Source organism: Cottoperca gobio, chromosome 8, assembly GCF_900634415.1.
Source record: "Cottoperca gobio chromosome 8, fCotGob3.1, whole genome shotgun sequence".
NCBI classification, from domain to species: Eukaryota; Metazoa; Chordata; class Actinopteri; order Perciformes; family Bovichtidae; genus Cottoperca; species Cottoperca gobio.
Genome location: NC_041362.1, coordinates 17605733 through 17623592, shown reverse-complemented (window position 1 = coordinate 17623592; position 17860 = coordinate 17605733). Strand labels below are relative to the sequence as shown.

The 17860-nt window shown below is 43.1% G+C and overlaps 1 protein-coding gene across 2 annotated transcripts; it reads left to right on the top strand.

The window, feature by feature from the left end:
• smarca4a (SWI/SNF related BAF chromatin remodeling complex subunit ATPase 4a) lies at window positions 1-17732 on the top strand. Of its 2 annotated transcripts, none has more exons than XM_029438166.1 (34): window positions 1-248; window positions 1914-2170; window positions 3042-3174; window positions 4730-5236; window positions 5646-5744; window positions 5831-6086; window positions 7696-7822; window positions 7962-8135; window positions 8384-8557; window positions 8697-8864; window positions 8958-9005; window positions 9221-9351; window positions 9526-9589; window positions 9688-9788; window positions 9974-10121; window positions 10236-10399; window positions 10537-10603; window positions 11233-11343; window positions 11446-11688; window positions 11853-11966; window positions 12098-12205; window positions 12319-12405; window positions 12490-12536; window positions 12628-12794; window positions 12901-13064; window positions 13303-13569; window positions 13869-13946; window positions 14133-14351; window positions 14439-14698; window positions 15080-15188; window positions 15311-15412; window positions 15589-15721; window positions 15810-15949; window positions 17039-17732. In XM_029438166.1, exons 2-34 carry the CDS (start codon window positions 1949-1951, stop codon window positions 17069-17071), a joined length of 4965 nt encoding a protein of 1654 aa, XP_029294026.1. In that variant the 5' UTR covers window positions 1-248; window positions 1914-1948; the 3' UTR covers window positions 17072-17732. The 2 variants fall into 2 exon arrangements, with proteins under 2 accessions (XP_029294026.1, XP_029294025.1); XM_029438165.1 differs by having other exon boundaries at window positions 1914-2179.
• Window positions 17733-17860: the final 128 nt, after the last annotated feature.

Here is a 17860-nt window from a genome sequence, read left to right as displayed (position 1 = left end):
CCCATCCCCCCACATCGGCTTCATTCCTGCCTGTTAACACAGCCCTCACTGGGTATGCGGGTAGTGAGTGAGGCGGTGGATGGGGGCGCTGCAGAGTCGCACAGGCCGGTCCCTGCGATACAATCTACCGAGAGAGGGGGGTGAAGGAAAAAAACCAACTGGGTAGGTCGGTCTTTGTTTCTGGCTAGGAGGAAAACCAAGAGACGTTGCAAGCGGCGAAGACTCAAACAGCAGCGTTCACCATTCGTGTAAGTCAACTATCATGTTATTGTTAGCTCATGAGAGTGTTGTCTGTGTTTGGAGCTGCTGCGAAGAGGATACATGTGCTTTTATACGGTGTTTTTCGTTGAGAAAAAGATGAAGCCGAAATTACAGTACCGCTGCTGTGGCGCGACAGTGTGCAATGAATGAAAATTGTTTTTGGAAATGTGCTTAGAGCGGAGCACTGAGCCAAGGGTACGGGAGGCGCGTTGGATCAATCAGCTCCAGCGATGATGAGAGATGCCCTAACCTTTCACATGTCGCCTCATCTGGAGAAACATCTCGAAAACAACACATTTTTGTGCCTAATTGGCCTGGAAGGGCATGGCCGGCTAGGCTAACCCGACTAGCTCGCTAGCATGCTAGGCACCGTCGGCAGCCAGCTTATGTTGTGGTATCAATACAGGACCTAAGCTAGCTCGCGAGCTAGTCCGAGTCGGGCTGGTGTTCTTTGTCGCTTCATCGTCAATTTAGATTAATTTTACGGTCAAACCAGTTGTCCAGTGAATACCAGGAAGCTCCTGTTGTACTGTGTGAAACAGGAGGTTAAAATCACGAGTTTACTGTGAACAAACAGCCATAATGTAACGTTAACTATTAAATCCGGCTAGGCCTGGCTAACGTTAGTACAGCTACCGATGCTAATAATAGCTAACCTATCTGTTATTTGTGTGTAAATGTAAACATTTTAACAACTGGACTGATTCAAAAGTTTTATTTAAATACATAAAAAACTGTTCTCTCAATGACTTATAGTAGTCTCGTGTGTGTCTGTATGAGCAAGGTTTGTGTCTTGTTGAGTTGAGCCTCGTCTACATAATTATTCTTTAACCATAGTTTTGACCTATTAAGTGACAGTTTAGATGACCTTTTGGTGACCCACTGTGTTTATGAATAATATATTAACATGTCCTAGTGCCTGACTTGTTGCTTACAAGTCAGATATGTGGTATCAGTGTTTTGAATAATCTTTCAGCAACTGAACATCGGTCATAATTTGAACCAACAAGGGTTAAGGTTTGGACATATTTGAAAGGTGCACACAAAAAACTTTTCTGTAATTATTGTGGTTTAGTTCTCACCCCAACAGCAGAGAGGCGTTGTGTGTGTGTGTGTGTGTGTGGTTTGCACTTCACAAAGCACCAAAAGATGCATTTTAACACAACAATAGCACCACTTACAACATGCACAATGACCCAGAGAGGTTATCAAGAGCTACTTTCTTAGTACACCACGAACTGTTTTAACTGACTACAATATTTCTGTACGGTGGTGACTAATCGTGTAACTGTAATTTGAAAGACATCATGGTTGAGTTTTCAAATGTAAATATAACTGCATTAAGCTTGTTATATTGTGGTTAACATTGGCTGGACCTCAGCAGGTCACAACAAACCCTGTCTGGTGAATTTGTGCATCAGGAAATCTAGAAATGGACAAACTGTCCCTTTTTAAAAAAAAAAATATATATATATATATATATATATATATATATACACATTGCTAAAATGATCAAATTTGATTATGTAGCACAGGATTTCTATAATTTGGGATTGAACAACAACAGCAGTGTAAATAAACAAATATACATGCTCGTCTGGGCACGGATGTATTCTGGACATTGCCTTCATTCCTGTTGTTGCCTCTCACAGGGGTACTTTCTGCTGCCACACATTCCCAGTGAGAGATGTCCACTCCTGACCCCCCAATGGGAGGGACACCTCGGCCTGGACCCTCCCCAGGACCAGGGCCATCTCCGGGAGGCATGTTGGGCCCGAGCCCTGGTCCCTCACCAGGCTCGACCCACAGTATGATGGGGCCTAGTCCAGGACCTCCTGGATCTGGACACCCCCACCCTCCACAAGGACCCTCAGGATATCCTCAGGAAAATATGCACCAGATGCACAAAGTACTAAATGTATTAATTTTTTTTCATCTGTGATTGAGAATGCACTAGATTTAGTCAGTAATGGTTTATGTTCATCTTTTGATCAAATCTTTTTTGAGTATGCTGTAACAACAAACTTTTTACTTATGTACTCTTTTTAGAGTTGACATATTTTACTATATAGCACGTAAACTATATAATATTCAAATATACAGTGGTTGAAGAAGTACTAATACCACATAGTGAAAATACTTCATTACAAGTAAAAGTCCTGTTTTCAAAGGCTTAAGTAAAAGTATGCAAGTATTCTCAGTAAAAGTACTGCAGTTAAATGTTCCCTTCAGTGTTTTATTAGCTTATATTTGATGTTTTTGGATTAATATTAATACTGCAATATTGTGTATGTTGCATTTACTGCTGTATATGTTTATGGCTGTAATGTTGGTAGTTTAATCTACAGCAATGCATCATATTCTATAACATCTTCATATGTTTGTAGTTGTGCGCTGTCCTGTGAGACGCGCATCTCTAAAAAGTCAACTGTTCATGAGAAAACAGTTTGGTTTTCAGCTTTGTGACGATGCATTTTCCAGCTGACCAAGAAGCGTTTTAAATAGTTAATTTAACTTAAGAAGGAGAATAATTTTCTCAACACCTAAAGGAACACTTCATGCTTCAGTTTATCAGAACATAAAAAAAAAAAAGCATGGTTTTCACCGGACAGGAAGGGGATGAAAAACTGTGATCTGTAAAGTAACTAACGCTGTCAGACAAGTACAGTACATCAGTAAATGTAGTTACAATCCAACACTAAAAATACATACATTTAAAATGAATTTTCAACTACACATGAACATAAGTTTCATGTGTGTTTATTCTCTCTTTTAATCAGCCCATGGAAGCCATGCATGAGAAAGGAATGCCCGATGACCCCCGCTATGCCCAGATGAAGGGCATGAGCATGAGACCAGGGGGGCACAGCGGGATGGGACCCCCTCCAAGCCCAATGGACCAACATTCCCAAGGTAACATCAGACAACACTGTGTTTAATGTAGCCTGTCGCAAGTTGAGAGCCATGAAACAGGAGAAATTCTGACGTTAATATCTTTTTTAGCCGCGGCCTCGTGAAGATCGCCAGTTTGAATCCTCCGATAACTTACTTAAGTTATCTACATTGTTAACATGCAGCAGCTGAAGAAAGATAAAAAACAGAGATTGTTCTGTCCCTGAGAAGCTCCACACAGGAAGAACAGATAACTCTGTCACACAGACATGCAGTGTGTGTGGACCCATCCAGCCGGTTTCTCTTCTTGTGTTGCTGCTCGGCAGCATGAGCAGACAGCAGTAGGCAGGACAACGGGAGGGGCGGGGTTGAGGGGCTTCCCCTTTCAGACAACAACAAAGGCAGCTGCATCTACAAAACCACACAGTCAGTAAGAAGTAGGTAGAGACACGCACATAGGAACACTAAAATGACATGATAGTGGTGTGTATGAGAGGAAGATGGTTGATGTTTAAGCGAGGTAGAGAGTGTTTTGCTTACTTAGAAGAGGTTCATTTTCTAGCCAGTATTTGGACTTGAAGCCTGAATTTAAGAGAATAAAACTGCATTCTATTTAGCTTGCAGTCACTGTTTTAACTTTCATTTTGGTCAAATCTTTAAAATGTCTTGAAGCTTCTGAACCCTGCGCATGTTGGTACTGCATACTCAGTCAGTATGTAGTGCATATTGCCTATTAACGTAACCACTATTATTACCAGCACAACGCTCCGTTGAATGAAAATTGTTTATCATAAATGTGAATCAAAATGACCTCTTTCACTCAATGTAATATTTTACAGTATATTAAATATATTATTGTTAAATATGTTTTCTACAGTACGTTGTATAAGTGAGCGCCCACATATTTCCTCTATACTTACCTTAACGTCACTCGTCATCATTATTTTATCAAACTGTTATTTATTGAACTGCCTCGCTGTGCCGCCATCGCAAAGTCTGAAGAGTTGCATTTTGCATGCATCCGGGCATTTCTCGCATACACATAGTTAGGGTGTAGAGTTACACACATGATGTCATCATGCTTAACATGAATAGTATATTAGTATGGGATTTCGAACACAGACATGGTCAATAAATCCTCTTAATCTTATGAAAGACTTCTTTAGCACAATGCGTAAATAATATTTAGGCCCATTAGGGTTGGTTAAAAAATGGATTCATGTCGACATACCAATTTAATTTATCTAACATTTATCTTGTTGTTCTTGAAGTCACTGAAAATGGTTTGCCTTTGTCTGTTTGTATGATCAGTTGACAGCCTATAACCTTTTCAAATATAAAAACTCCATAATCTTATACACACTCAACTCTGCTGTCATGAAATCATTTGCCACGTTGGCGCTATTAGTGCACAGCGCATGGAGTGGAATCTGAAATTAACACCCTTATGTACTGAATTAAGAATCTATATATTATTATTCTAAAAATTTATCAGGAATTGATTTTGTATGGAATCGTGAGATTCCAAAAGATTCACACCCTAATACCCATCACGCACCTGTTCTGTGTTGCCCAGGTTACCCCTCTCCATTGGGAGGCTCAGATCACGCTCCTAGCCCTGTCCCAGCCAATGGCCCTCCGTCTGGCCCGATGATGCCCGGAGGTCCGTCTGGCCCGATGATGCCCGGAGGTCCGTCTGGCCCGATGATGCCTGGCGGTCCCTCCGGCCCTGGGGCTGGCCCTATGGAGGGCAGCGGGGACCCGACCCAGGGGATGGGTCAACCTAACCGTGGAGCTCCCCAGGGTCCAGGTGGACCCGTCGTTGCAGGAGGTGGACCAGTAGGTGCGGGCGGACCTGCTCCTTTCAACCAGAACCAGCTGCACCAACTCAGGGCTCAAATCATGGCCTACAAGATGCTGGCGCGCAGTCAGCCCTTACCAGACCACCTGCAGATGGCTGTGCAGGGGAAGAGGCCCATGCCAGGGATGCAGCCGCAGCCGATGCCCAACATGCCGCCTTCTACAGGGCCTGGAGCTGGAGCTGGTCCGGGACCAGCTCAGGCCAACTACAACAGGCCACATGGTGAGTTAGGTTAGGCCCTCAGGAAACTTATTGAGTGTGTTTTTGTAATACCGCTTAACAAAATTATACTCTCACATATATATGTAACATAACATGAAAACATAGCAACATTTAAATTAAAGCTGTGGTGACATCTATTGAGTCCAGCTTGTCTGCGTGCAAATGTTTTATCTGAACATTTTTAATGTCACTCAAATCTCTGTTTGCCTGTTATTTCTTATTGTTGAAACACTGTGTTGTTGCTATTCTTGTGCAGATCTCATAGAGACTAAATACAATTTAAACAAAGAAAGCAGAATATCTGATGGCTCAACAGAGACACCTGGTGGCTGAAAATGAATTTATCATTTTCAGCAGTCCCAATATTTCCTAATTACCTGAGAAAATTAAATTGTTGTTCTTGTTTTAGGCATGGTAGGTCCTAATATGGTGCCTCCTGGACCTGCAGGAGTTCCCCTAGGTATGCAAGGCCCTCCTACCAACGGACCCCCTAAATCATGGCCTGAAGGTAACGTCCCCTCAGTCAGCACTGTGTACGTTTATATATACGCACATGCAGCAAAACTGACCTCTGGTGATTCCCGCCTCTTCTAGGACCAATGGTGAATGCTGCTGCCCCCTCCAACCCGCCTCAGAAGCTGATCCCACCTCAGCCCACTGGCAGACCATCTCCCGCTCCTCCCTCTGTTCCCCCCGCTGCCTCCCCAGTGATGCCCCCTCAGACGCAGTCCCCGGGACACCCCGCCCAACCCCCTCCTATGATGCTTCACCAGAAGCAGAACCGCATAACTCCCATCCAAAAGCCCCGCGGGCTGGACCCGGTGGAGATCCTCCAGGAGAGAGAGTACAGGTGAGGCAGGGTGGGGAAAGACACTCCGGAGCAGTGTTGAGATATAAAACAAAACTACATTTCTGATCTCCTTTTTAAAAATAGTTTTAAGTTCAGTTAAAATTATTTTGATGTATTTGAGTTCTGTGAGAAAATGTAACATATTGATCCTCTGAGTCAGTGTTATTCATTGGGCGGCTCCCGAGCCAGGAGGCTAAATAAAGGGGTGATAGATATGATTATGGAGTCAATACAGATTTCATAAAAACAAGCAGGGCTATTACATACAACCCATTAAAACACTGAAAGTGTCTGCTCTATTAGCCTACAAATAATAATAATTGATAAAAGATGTAAATATAGACTAGAAACAAGATATTTAAACTTGCTCAGCCAGAACACTGACTCATTGCAGGAGTTGCCAGTTCTGGCGGTCTATCAGCACTACAATGGTGAATGTGCTCTTGGACGGGTAGATACATGGTGGGCTAGTATAGAACAAAATAAACTTACGGTCATTAAAAATATGTTAACATAAGCATGCTTATGAATATGGACATTTGCTAAAAAATCATTTATATCGCTAAATTGGAGCATTTAAATTGGAGGATACTACGACCAACCTGGCACTTCATACTTGCGTTAGCTTGGCTCCGGTCGACTCGTTTCACCATTTCATGCTAGTTAGCACGTGTTTCTACAGACGTAAAATGGATCGATTTCTTATTAAAGAGTTGCACACCAGGTGGACAGAAACAAAGCGTGACAAACGAGGAACATTAAGATTTGTCTTTGGAGCATCAAACCACAGCGGAGTCGAGAGGAAGATGCTGGAGATGTGGTTTGTGGACAGACAACAGCTGCTCCCGTTAAAAAGAAAGGTACGAGCCATACAAGACGAGTAAAGGAAATTCAAGACAAGTGAACAGAGGAGTTTTTATTTGTCCTCCACGAGTTGAAGCCTTCGTGCTTAATGTGCAAACAGACCCGCTCTGGTTTCAAGAGAAGTCATTTGGAGCCGCATTTCTAAACGACGCAGCCAAAATTCAACGAAATTTACGCACCTGGAAGAGAAATTAAGAAAATAAATAGAGCAGCTTTCTTCTGTTTCTGGACAACAAAGACTCGTACACAGGACAACTAATACAGCTGAACGATTAACTGAGGCATCTTTTGAGATCGCATGGATTTTGGCTCGGGCAAAGAAAACCTGCTCAGTCTCAGAAATTGTGAAACACTGATTTTTGGCTTCAGCAGAAATATTGTTTGCAGAGTTTTGACAACATCATCCCAAGTATTAAGTTAATCCTACTTTTAATGAATGTATTGGTTGGTTGCATTGCATATTGTATGTTCTGGGTGGGATGACAGATTAATAAACAGACGTGCTTTTCATACTTTGCGGTAAAAGTGGCTCTCCTACTGACTGTCCTCTCAATGTAGCTCTCATGTAAAACATAGTGAAGACCACTGGTCTGAGTAGAGAGTGAGGTTTATGGGTTTTAGGGCAGTTCCCCAAACAGTTCCCCTAGTTGATCATATATATATATATATATATATATATATATATATATATATATATATATATATATATATATATATATAAACATGTTATTATATGTATTCTCAGGCTACAGGCTCGTATTGCTCACCGTATCCAGGAGCTGGAGAACCTGCCCGGCTCTCTAGCGGGTGACCTGCGCACTAAGGCCACCATCGAGCTCAAGGCCCTGCGGCTGCTTAACTTCCAGAGACAGGTAGCCATTAATTATCTGCAGGAAATGTTTAAAGTATAGACAAACTGTAGCACATATTGAACCTCTGCTTGTTTAATTTGCCTCGACCACTAGTGGAGTAGATGCAGTATTTACAACGTCCACCGTTTTGTGCCTGCAGCTGCGTCAGGAGGTGGTGGTTTGCATGAGACGCGACACTGCTTTGGAAACTGCCCTGAACGCCAAGGCATACAAGCGCAGCAAACGGCAGTCTCTACGTGAAGCCCGCATCACTGAGAAGCTTGAGAAACAGCAGAAGATTGAACAGGAGCGTAAACGTCGGCAGAAACACCAGGTACACTGTGGGAAAAGACTTCTGTGGGTGGGCCGGTTTAAGGGAGGCTGTTTGTGTCATGTAATCATGTAGTAATATTTTGTTGTCGCGTTAGTTCCCTTGAAAACAAAACGGATTTACTGAAGATGGCAGAAAAAAATTAACTAATTCTATTTCGTAATGGAGCAAAAGAGGAGAAACTTAAAAAGAATCGCATTATTTCTAGAATTTAATAACAGTGGTGGCTTCGTGTGTCCTTCCATTGATAGGAATACCTCAACAGCATCCTGCAGCACGCCAAGGATTTCAAGGAGTATCACCGCTCCATCACAGCGAAGATCCAGAAGGCCACCAAAGCTGTCGCCACCTATCATGCCAACACTGAGCGCGAGCAGAAGAAGGAGAACGAGCGCATTGAAAAAGAGAGGATGCGGCGGCTGATGGTGAGACTCAAATCTATTAAGGAGACGCCCAAATACAAAATAATGAAGTGGACCGTTTCAGAAATCTATGGAAGGCGTTGTCGTTTATCGTCTGATGTTTATTAGTCCAACACAAACATCACTGTGCTTCTCCTCGCAGGCTGAAGATGAAGAAGGCTACCGTAAACTCATCGACCAAAAGAAAGACAAGCGTCTGGCCTACCTGCTCCAGCAGACGGATGAGTACGTGGCCAACCTCACTGAGCTGGTGCGCGCACACAAAGCCGTGCAAGCTCTCAAAGAGAAGAAAAAGAAGAAGAAAAAGAAGGTACATGTTTATAACAAACACATGTGATGCAACTCTTTAAGTTTAAATTGCATTTTTACATGGACCTTTAATATAATTCTATATATTTTTCAGAAGCCAGAGACAGCGGATGGTGTTCTTACCATGGGACCTGATGGAGAGGTGAGTTTGAAATTGGTTATTTTGTCAGCTATTGTTTTTATTTAGTCTTAGTCCTGTTTTAGGCTTGTTATCATTGTGAGTCATCCTGTTTTTATCAAGTTTTACTTTAGTCATAGTTTCCTTTATTGAAATGAACACTGAAGTTTGTTGCCATATTATTTCTTCTAGCGTTCATGCTTTCTTTCTCTTTCCCTCTCTTCCCTCTCTTCTCCCAGCCTTTAGATGAGACCAGTCAAATGAGTGACCTGCCGGTGAAGGTCATCCACTTGGACAGTGGAAAGATCCTGACTGGGATGGAAGCACCTAAGGCCGGCCAGCTGGAGGCCTGGCTCGAGATGAACCCAGGGTCAGTGTCGAGTCTGCCTAAAAATAACTTTAAGCAAGTGATGAATTCAACGATTGTTGAATTCATCACTTGGAAGCCGATGTTCCGGCGCAAAGGACAGAAAAGACGCAGCCGTCGTTTCTCTGTAAATGTTTTCAACCTCGTCTAAAAACATTTTGTTCCTTTTTTGTGCAGATACGAAATAGCGTCGCATTCGGACAGTGAAGAAAGCGGTTCAGATGAAGAGGAGGAGGATGAGGTGTGTGACACAGTGAGCTCGACATCACAGCAAAATAGTCACGTGTTGTTTTTTTTGCAAACAGTTTCTTGATCTCCCTTTTTTTTTTTGCTCATCAGGAGGAAGAGGAACAACCTCATTCATCTGCAGCTCTAGTAGAGGAGAAGATTCCTGACCTTGAACCTCAAGACGGAGCTGAAATGGATGTCCTGCACGTAGAGTAAGATGGAGATTTGAGCATTATTAGATCCATCTATAATAACTAATGATTAAGTCCCACAAAGATACCTTTTGATGGCATATGGTCACTTGCGTTTTCCTTTTGTATCTTGTTGTTTTCAATTGCCGCCTTTCATCCACCCAAAATAAATAATCTCTCTGTATTTTGTCCTCTGCTTCCACCAGACATGCCAAGCAGGATGTAGATGACGAGTACGGTAATGCGAGTTTCAACCGAGGCCTGCAGTCCTACTACGCTGTGGCTCATGCTGTCACTGAGAGAGTGGACAAACAGTCCTCGCTGCTGATCAACGGGGAGCTCAAGCAATACCAGGTATCAACCAAAACCTGCTGTAAATAGTAGAATAACGTTATTTCAACACCAATTTCTAGACTGTTTAATTAGTTGATTAAACTGAAGCTGACTTCGAGTGGTTTCCTGCTCCAGGTTAAAGGTTTGGAGTGGCTGGTGTCGCTTTACAACAACAACTTGAATGGCATCCTGGCTGATGAGATGGGTCTAGGAAAAACAATCCAGACCATCGGCCTCATCACTTACCTCATGGAGTACAAGCGCCTCAACGGGCCCTTCCTCATCATCGTACCTCTCTCGTAAGCACACCCTCCCTCACCTCCCGGTGGCTTTAGACGAGAGGAGAAATGCTTTTACAGAAAGTTGTGTGTGTTATGCTTTCATGTTTCTATGTTGAGCAAAGACTCAAAACTTTTCTGTTGTCTTTTGTTTTCAGAACTCTATCAAACTGGGTCTACGAGTTTGATAAGTGGGGCCCATCTGTTGTGAAAATCTCCTACAAGGTCAGTGGCAGCTACTTGTATATGCTCCTGTCACATCTTCCTCACAGTGGCCTGCACCTCTATGGAAACAGCACAATCATGGCAGGAAGTAGAGAGAACTCTAAAATATCTTTTGTGCAGTGCAACACTGTTATAGCGCCATAAAACATTTCTTTGATCATTGATGTTACTGAAACTGGAATCTATATATCCATATTTTTCCAAGTGCCAAAGAGTGTATTCCAATATTGGGGGGGAAATGTGGGCTCTCTGCGCTGTGTACGTGACTGTTGGTCTCAGCCGACTCAATCATGTCTTCCCAGCTGTCTTCCCAGAGTGCAGAACTTGATATTTGTTTACATTATTTGGTTAAGACATGTAGAATAAAGGAATTCTGATTTAAATATTATCATTTTAAACTTGGAACTGGTTACTTTTCCTAACTGAAGCTGTTCTCTTACATGATTTGTTCAAGGACTGTCAGGGAGAGACACTACTTTTAGTTTTTGTAGTTTCTGGCTGTGATAAATGGTGTGATATTGTCAATAAAAATAAATAAAGGTTAAAAGCCAAGGTCAATTATACATTGTAATGATTTATGCAGTTCTGTTGTTGAATATAAAATCTAAAGCAATGCTGTTAATTTTCAGGGGTCTCCAGCTGCTCGTCGTGCATTCCTTCCCATCTTGCGCAGTGGCAAGTTCAACGTGCTGCTCACCACGTACGAGTACATTATCAAAGATAAGCAGGTGCTAGCAAAGGTAAGGAAGAATCCTCCCGTTTTAGTTTTAGGTCGCAACAAAATGTATTCATTCATCAGTTTCTTAGTCTTTAGTTTGTAACGTCTCTTTTCCCTCCCAAAGCTTCGCTGGAAGTACATGATCGTGGACGAGGGCCATCGTATGAAGAACCACCACTGTAAGCTGACCCAGGTCCTCAACACTCACTACTTGGCCCCGCGCCGCCTGCTGCTCACAGGCACTCCGCTGCAGAACAAGCTGCCTGAGCTCTGGGCCCTGCTCAACTTCCTCCTGCCCACCATTTTCAAGAGCTGCACCACATTCGAACAGTGGTTCAACGCCCCCTTCGCCATGACTGGAGAGAAGGTGAGTTATCACCTGGTTGGGTGTTTTTCTATGTGGTTGTGGAGGTCATGAAAAATAAATACTTTAACATAACAGGTAGTAATTTCGAATAAACATCCACATAATGATGAGCTGCAGTCCTGAATGTACCCTCCTCATCGTCCCTTTTTTTTTTTCCCTTCCAGGTCGACCTGAATGAAGAAGAGACCATCCTGATCATCCGACGTCTACACAAGGTGCTCAGGCCTTTCCTGCTCCGCCGACTCAAGAAAGAAGTCGAGGCCCAGCTGCCTGAGAAGGTAAACTTCATTCTTCATGATTTCATTCCTGCATGAATGTTTACGCTCCCGATGTTTTTGTGGATATTTGTAAATCCAATAATTGGTGTAATTATCCTTCCTAAGTTTTCCCTCTCATTGTTTGTTTATAGGTGGAGTACGTGATAAAGTGCGACATGTCAGCCCTACAGACGGTTCTGTACAGACACATGCAGGCCAAGGGAGTGTTGCTCACAGATGGGTCAGAAAAAGACAAGAAGGTAATGAAGATTCCTTTAAACCTTATTTAGTAAACATGTAAAGTCTAGTACAATCATTATATCTAAGCCTGAACGTAATTGGAAACTAAAAGTTTTTCTTCTAAATGTTCTAGGGTAAAGGTGGCACGAAGACCCTGATGAACACTATCATGCAACTGAGGAAGATTTGCAACCACCCCTACATGTTCCAGCACATCGAGGTAAACCAACCGTCACTGAGTGTTTAAACGAAGAGTAGCAGCAGAACGCAGACAGACTGAGCCTGACCGTTTTTGTTTTTACAGGAGTCTTTTTCTGAGCATCTTGGCTATTCTGGTGGAGTTGTGAGTGGGTACGTAAAGCTCGAGTCTGTGCGTGTTTGTACTGCACATGTGCGGGAGTGGATCTGTGTTTGCTCATTCTTCCCCCTTGTGCCTGTCCAGCTCTGACCTGTTCCGCTCCTCTGGGAAGTTCGAGCTGCTGGATCGCATCCTGCCCAAGCTGAGGGCCACTGACCACAAAGTGCTGCTCTTCTGTCAAATGACCACACTCATGACCATCATGGAGGACTACTTTGCCTACCGCAGCTTCAAGTACCTTCGTCTGGATGGTGAGACACCTCCGACCAATTTGTTTTTTTGTGGGCCTTCGTCGCCTAACCATATGGAGCAATTGATATTCCTTTCCTTTACACTCTCTTTCCCCACCTCCCATAGGAACCACCAAGGCAGAGGACCGTGGCATGCTGCTGAAGACCTTCAATGACCCGGCCTCAGAGTACTTTGTGTTCCTGCTCAGCACCAGGGCAGGAGGTCTGGGGCTCAACCTGCAGTCTGCCGACACAGTCATCATCTTTGACAGCGACTGGAACCCACATCAGGTACGCAGATGCTGAGGGCGCTGCGATCAGCGCGGATCAAATATGAATCAACATTCTGTCACTGCATTTTCTGTTTCACAACATATTTTAGTGTACTGTTTTAGCTGTAAAATGAGTGTGTGTGTGACCCTGCCACCATGTTAACAGTCGAAAAAAGACTTCTGGGTACACACATTTTCCAGTCACCACACACAATCCTTCCACCTAAACTAATCAACGTGTGTGTGTACTCCTACAGGACTTGCAGGCCCAGGACAGAGCCCACCGCATCGGTCAGCAGAACGAGGTGCGCGTGCTCCGTCTCTGCACTGTCAACAGTGTGGAGGAAAAGATCCTGGCAGCGGCCAAGTACAAGTTGAACGTGGACCAGAAGGTCATCCAGGCAGGCATGTTCGACCAGAAGTCGTCAGGCTGTGAACGCCGGGCCTTTTTACAGGCCATCCTGGAGCACGAGGAACAGGACGAGGTCGGGGCTCGAGGAGGCTGCCGTCCTAGAGGGACCTGGGTGAGTGAAGCGAAACCTATTAGAACGTGTCCCGCCTACACACAACTGCCTTTGTGCTGCTCCACCTCTGCATTCTCTCATTTCTTTCCCTCCTCCCCTGTCTCTCTTTCCTTAATGAATGAGCTTTTGCTCAGGATTTGTGAGCTGTAATGAATTCAGACTTCTTCTTTTCTCCTTTTATGTATTTCTGCTTAATATGATACTTTATGCTTTACACTGATATAAAACACTCTGGTTCTGAAGGGCCACATAAATATGCCCTTAGTCTCTTGTCACTCACTCACCTTATTTGTCTGCAGGAGGAAGACGAAGTGCCCGATGATGAGACCGTCAACCAGATGATAGCCAGAAGTGAAGAGGAGTTTGAACAGTTCATGGTAAGTCCCACTTCTTTATCAGTTATTAGAAGCTTTGTGATTTTAAAATCTGACTGCACTTTGTCTTGACGTTTTTAATGTTAAATGTTAAGCACTTTAAAATTGCCTTGTTGTAGAAATGTACTATATAAATAATCCTTACTACATTAATCCCATGCTGCATTTTAAATTATTTTATTATTCCAGCGCATGGATCTAGACCGACGCCGCGAGGAGGCCCGCAACCCGAAGAGGAAACCCCGTCTGATGGAGGAGAACGACATGCCCAGCTGGATTTTGAAAGACGACGCTGAGGTAGAGAGGCTAACTTGTGAAGAGGAGGAGGAGAAGATGTTTGGCAGAGGATCCCGCCAACGTAAGGAAGTGGACTACAGCGACTCGCTCACTGAGAAACAATGGCTCAAGGTGAGATGTCATGTTTAGTTGTGAGGAAATATAGAGACTCAGCGTCTTTAGAAGCAAAAGCTCAATGATTATTTCTCCTCACCACAGGCCATAGAAGAGGGAAATCTAGAAGACATCGAAGAGGAGGTGCGTCACAAAAAGACGACCAGAAAGCGCAAGAGGGACCGCGACAATGACGGCCCAGCCACGCCCAGCTCCAGCAGCAGCCGAGTGCGGGACAAAGACGAGGATGTGAAGAAAGCAAAGAAACGTGGTCGCCCGCCTGCTGAGAAGCTCTCTCCCAACCCCATGTCCCTCACTAAGAAAATGAAGAAGATCGTTGATGCGGTCATCAAATATAAGGACGGGTGAGAACAATGAAATGTTTTCCTTGTGTATTATTGTACAGTCTGAATGAATGCTAAATGGCCTCAGATTCACCAGAAGGTCACTTGAAGTAGGTTCTTACACTCTTACTGTAATACCTAATATTTACACATGGCCATAAACAAGTCTTTTCGACTTGGAGGCCGGCGTCTTCCATTACCGCTTCCTACCTCAACCTGTATAAACTCTTTCCCTGTTCCCTGCTTCTATATATCGCCCACTTCTACACTGAAGAATTGTCAGAAATGACCTATATGAATTTCACTATAATGTGAAGAAAAGATTGTGCATTATTGATTTATTGAGTGGTGATTTTAGCCCCGTCTAACAGTGATACTAAGAAACCACCCTCTTTGTTTCAGGAACAACGGGCGACAGCTGAGCGAAGTCTTCATCCAGCTGCCTTCTCGCAAGGAGCTGCCCGAGTACTACGAGCTCATCCGCAAACCAGTGGACTTCAGGAAGATTAAGGTAAGGATGAGGAGCCTTACTGCTCTTCTTCAGGACATTTCTCCCAGTTGTTTTGTGCCTTCTCATCTGAGTATCTCCTGTTTGTCTCACCGCTGCCTTCTTTTGTTCCCTCCTTCCACCAGGAGAGGATCAGGAGCCACAAGTACCGCAGCCTGAACGACCTGGAGAAGGATGTGATGCTACTGTGTCAAAACGCCCAGACTTTCAACCTGGAAGGCTCTCTGGTGAGTTTGGCTTCAAGCGCACACGTGTTGGAAATATTTAGACATCTTCCGAACGTTTTCAGTGAAAATAAGTACAATAGTGGAATAAGATTAAAATCAAAAGTAATGGATCTGCTGTAGAATGCTTATCGGAGCGAAGGAGAAGTTTTCTAATAATCTCTCTGCAAACCTTTCAGATCTACGAGGACTCCATCGTGCTGCAGTCTGTCTTCACCAGTGTGAGACAGAAGATTGAGAAGGAGGACGAGAGCGAAGGAGAGGACAGTGAGGAAGAGGAGGACGACCTAGACGAAGGCTCAGACTCTGAAAGTGAGTCTCAGAAATGTTGAGCACTGAAGCGTTCATGTAATAGGCGGGGGGAGGCACGCTAAACGTGACCTCTTGATTTCTGTTTCAGCTCGTTCAGTGAAGGTGAAGATCAAGCTGAGCCGGAAAGAAAAAGGGGATCGAGGAGGAAAAGGACAACGACGGAGGGGCCGAGGGGCCCGAGCTAAACCTGTGGTGAGCGACGATGACAGCGAGGAGGAACAGGAAGAGGTGAGAGGTTCACACACAAGAACATCAGTGAAACATAATGTGAACATTGAGATGCTCCCTTTGCCTTTTTGTTAAACGCTGTGAATACAGTAAATGTAGAGCTTTAACAATCCTCTCAGTAGAGTAATACTGTCACTTTTAATGCAGGGAAACGGAACAGTTTATCTAAAGGGACATTTAGTTTATTAATCGATTGGCCAATCAACAGAAAATGAATTGATAACAATTCTGGTTAACAGTTAATCGTCTATCAAACAAATGAAGCCCCTCACTGATATTCTGCTTCGGTTTTAGATAATTCTGCATTTAATGTCTTGTTATTAGTAATTGTGAAAGACATGTTTTACTTTTCTGTGACTTGTTGTTATTATTATTACTATTACTATTACTATTACTATTATAATTATAATAAACTAAATGAATCCAAAATATCTGACAGATTAATAGATCATTTAAAATTATTATTTCCAACGCCAGGTTTCTTTTTCCCAAACCAGTATTGCACATTTCAGTCTTTAGACTGAATCTTGTTGTTTTGTATGTAGAGGTCAAGTCCAAATGCTTGAAACATATTTTCAGGTACAAACAAAATGTCTTTCAAGCATTTGCAATATAGCTGAAGCAATAATTTAATAAATTAGTAATTGATCGATTTTTATTATGAATGTTTAAGTCATTTTTCCCCAGTTCCAGCTTCTCAAATGATTTTCTGCATTAAAAAATTAACTTTCAACATTTCTGAGTGTTTCGAGACTTTACAGACCAAACGATACATCAGAGATATACTTGGCAGATTAACCGATAATCTGTAATAATTGAAATACAATTAATTGGAATGACTCTTCGTCAGTGTCCACGGACCACAGTGTTTGCAATCTAGTGGCATGCACAAGCCACAATGATGCAGTTGAAATTTCATAAAGTGTCAAAACTTGCCCCTCAGTCGTTACTTTACTGTGATGAAAATCGGCACTGGTGCAAACGGTGTCATTAAGATCGTTCATCACTTTAGAAGTCTCAAACAATTTGATTGTACACTTAAGTGTGTCCTCTGTTTACTTGGATAATAAAAGTAAATGTTTTTTTCAGGAGCGTTCGGCCAGTGGCAGCGAGGAGGACTGAAGTAAACCACTCCTGATTGGACCAACGGCCCGCTGAGCCCCTTGACTGGACTTTATATATTTTACTTAGATACAGCAGGGAGACAGTCGGTGGAAAAGGCCTAGTTTTACCTAGATGAGCTGATTTTTAGTGGGACAATTGTATTCTCATTAAAGTATACCATTAATTAAAAACGAATTAAAAAAAGAAACTAAAATATGAAAGCTATGAACCATTCACTTCCATATTTAAACCATTTTTCCCAGTATGAATAGTAGTGTCTCTTTGCCTTTTTTTGTTTTCTCCTGTAAGTGGAAAATTGACAGAGCCTGAATTATAGACTGATCGTGGGCCATAAAGACAGCGAACTGTTTTGTTAAGTGGTATTCATTTTGTTGTCTTTTACGTTATGACAAAGCGTACATGTGAACCAGGAGTCACTGCGTTCCCTGAAGTCCCTTTTTGAATGCATGTCGTGCGTGTCTGTGGAAATGCACCTGGATGTGTCTTCGCTATTATCTGTGTGTTTAATTTAAGACTACAAGCGGGATCACGGTACATCCCACCCTGCAGCCCCTCCCTCTCAGGTCGTGTATGTAAAGGGGGAGGGAGGGATAGGACCATTTTCTCGTGTCGGTGTCACTGGATTCCAAAAAGTACAATAAAGGCATCTCATAATTAATCTGTTGTCTTCACCTTTCTTTATTAAAAATGCACCCAGACGCGCTCATTAAGTGCACTCATCACATCTGTACACTAGATGGCCTACTGACTACAGGTAGCTGCATACTGGAGGCTTGTTTTCAGCTG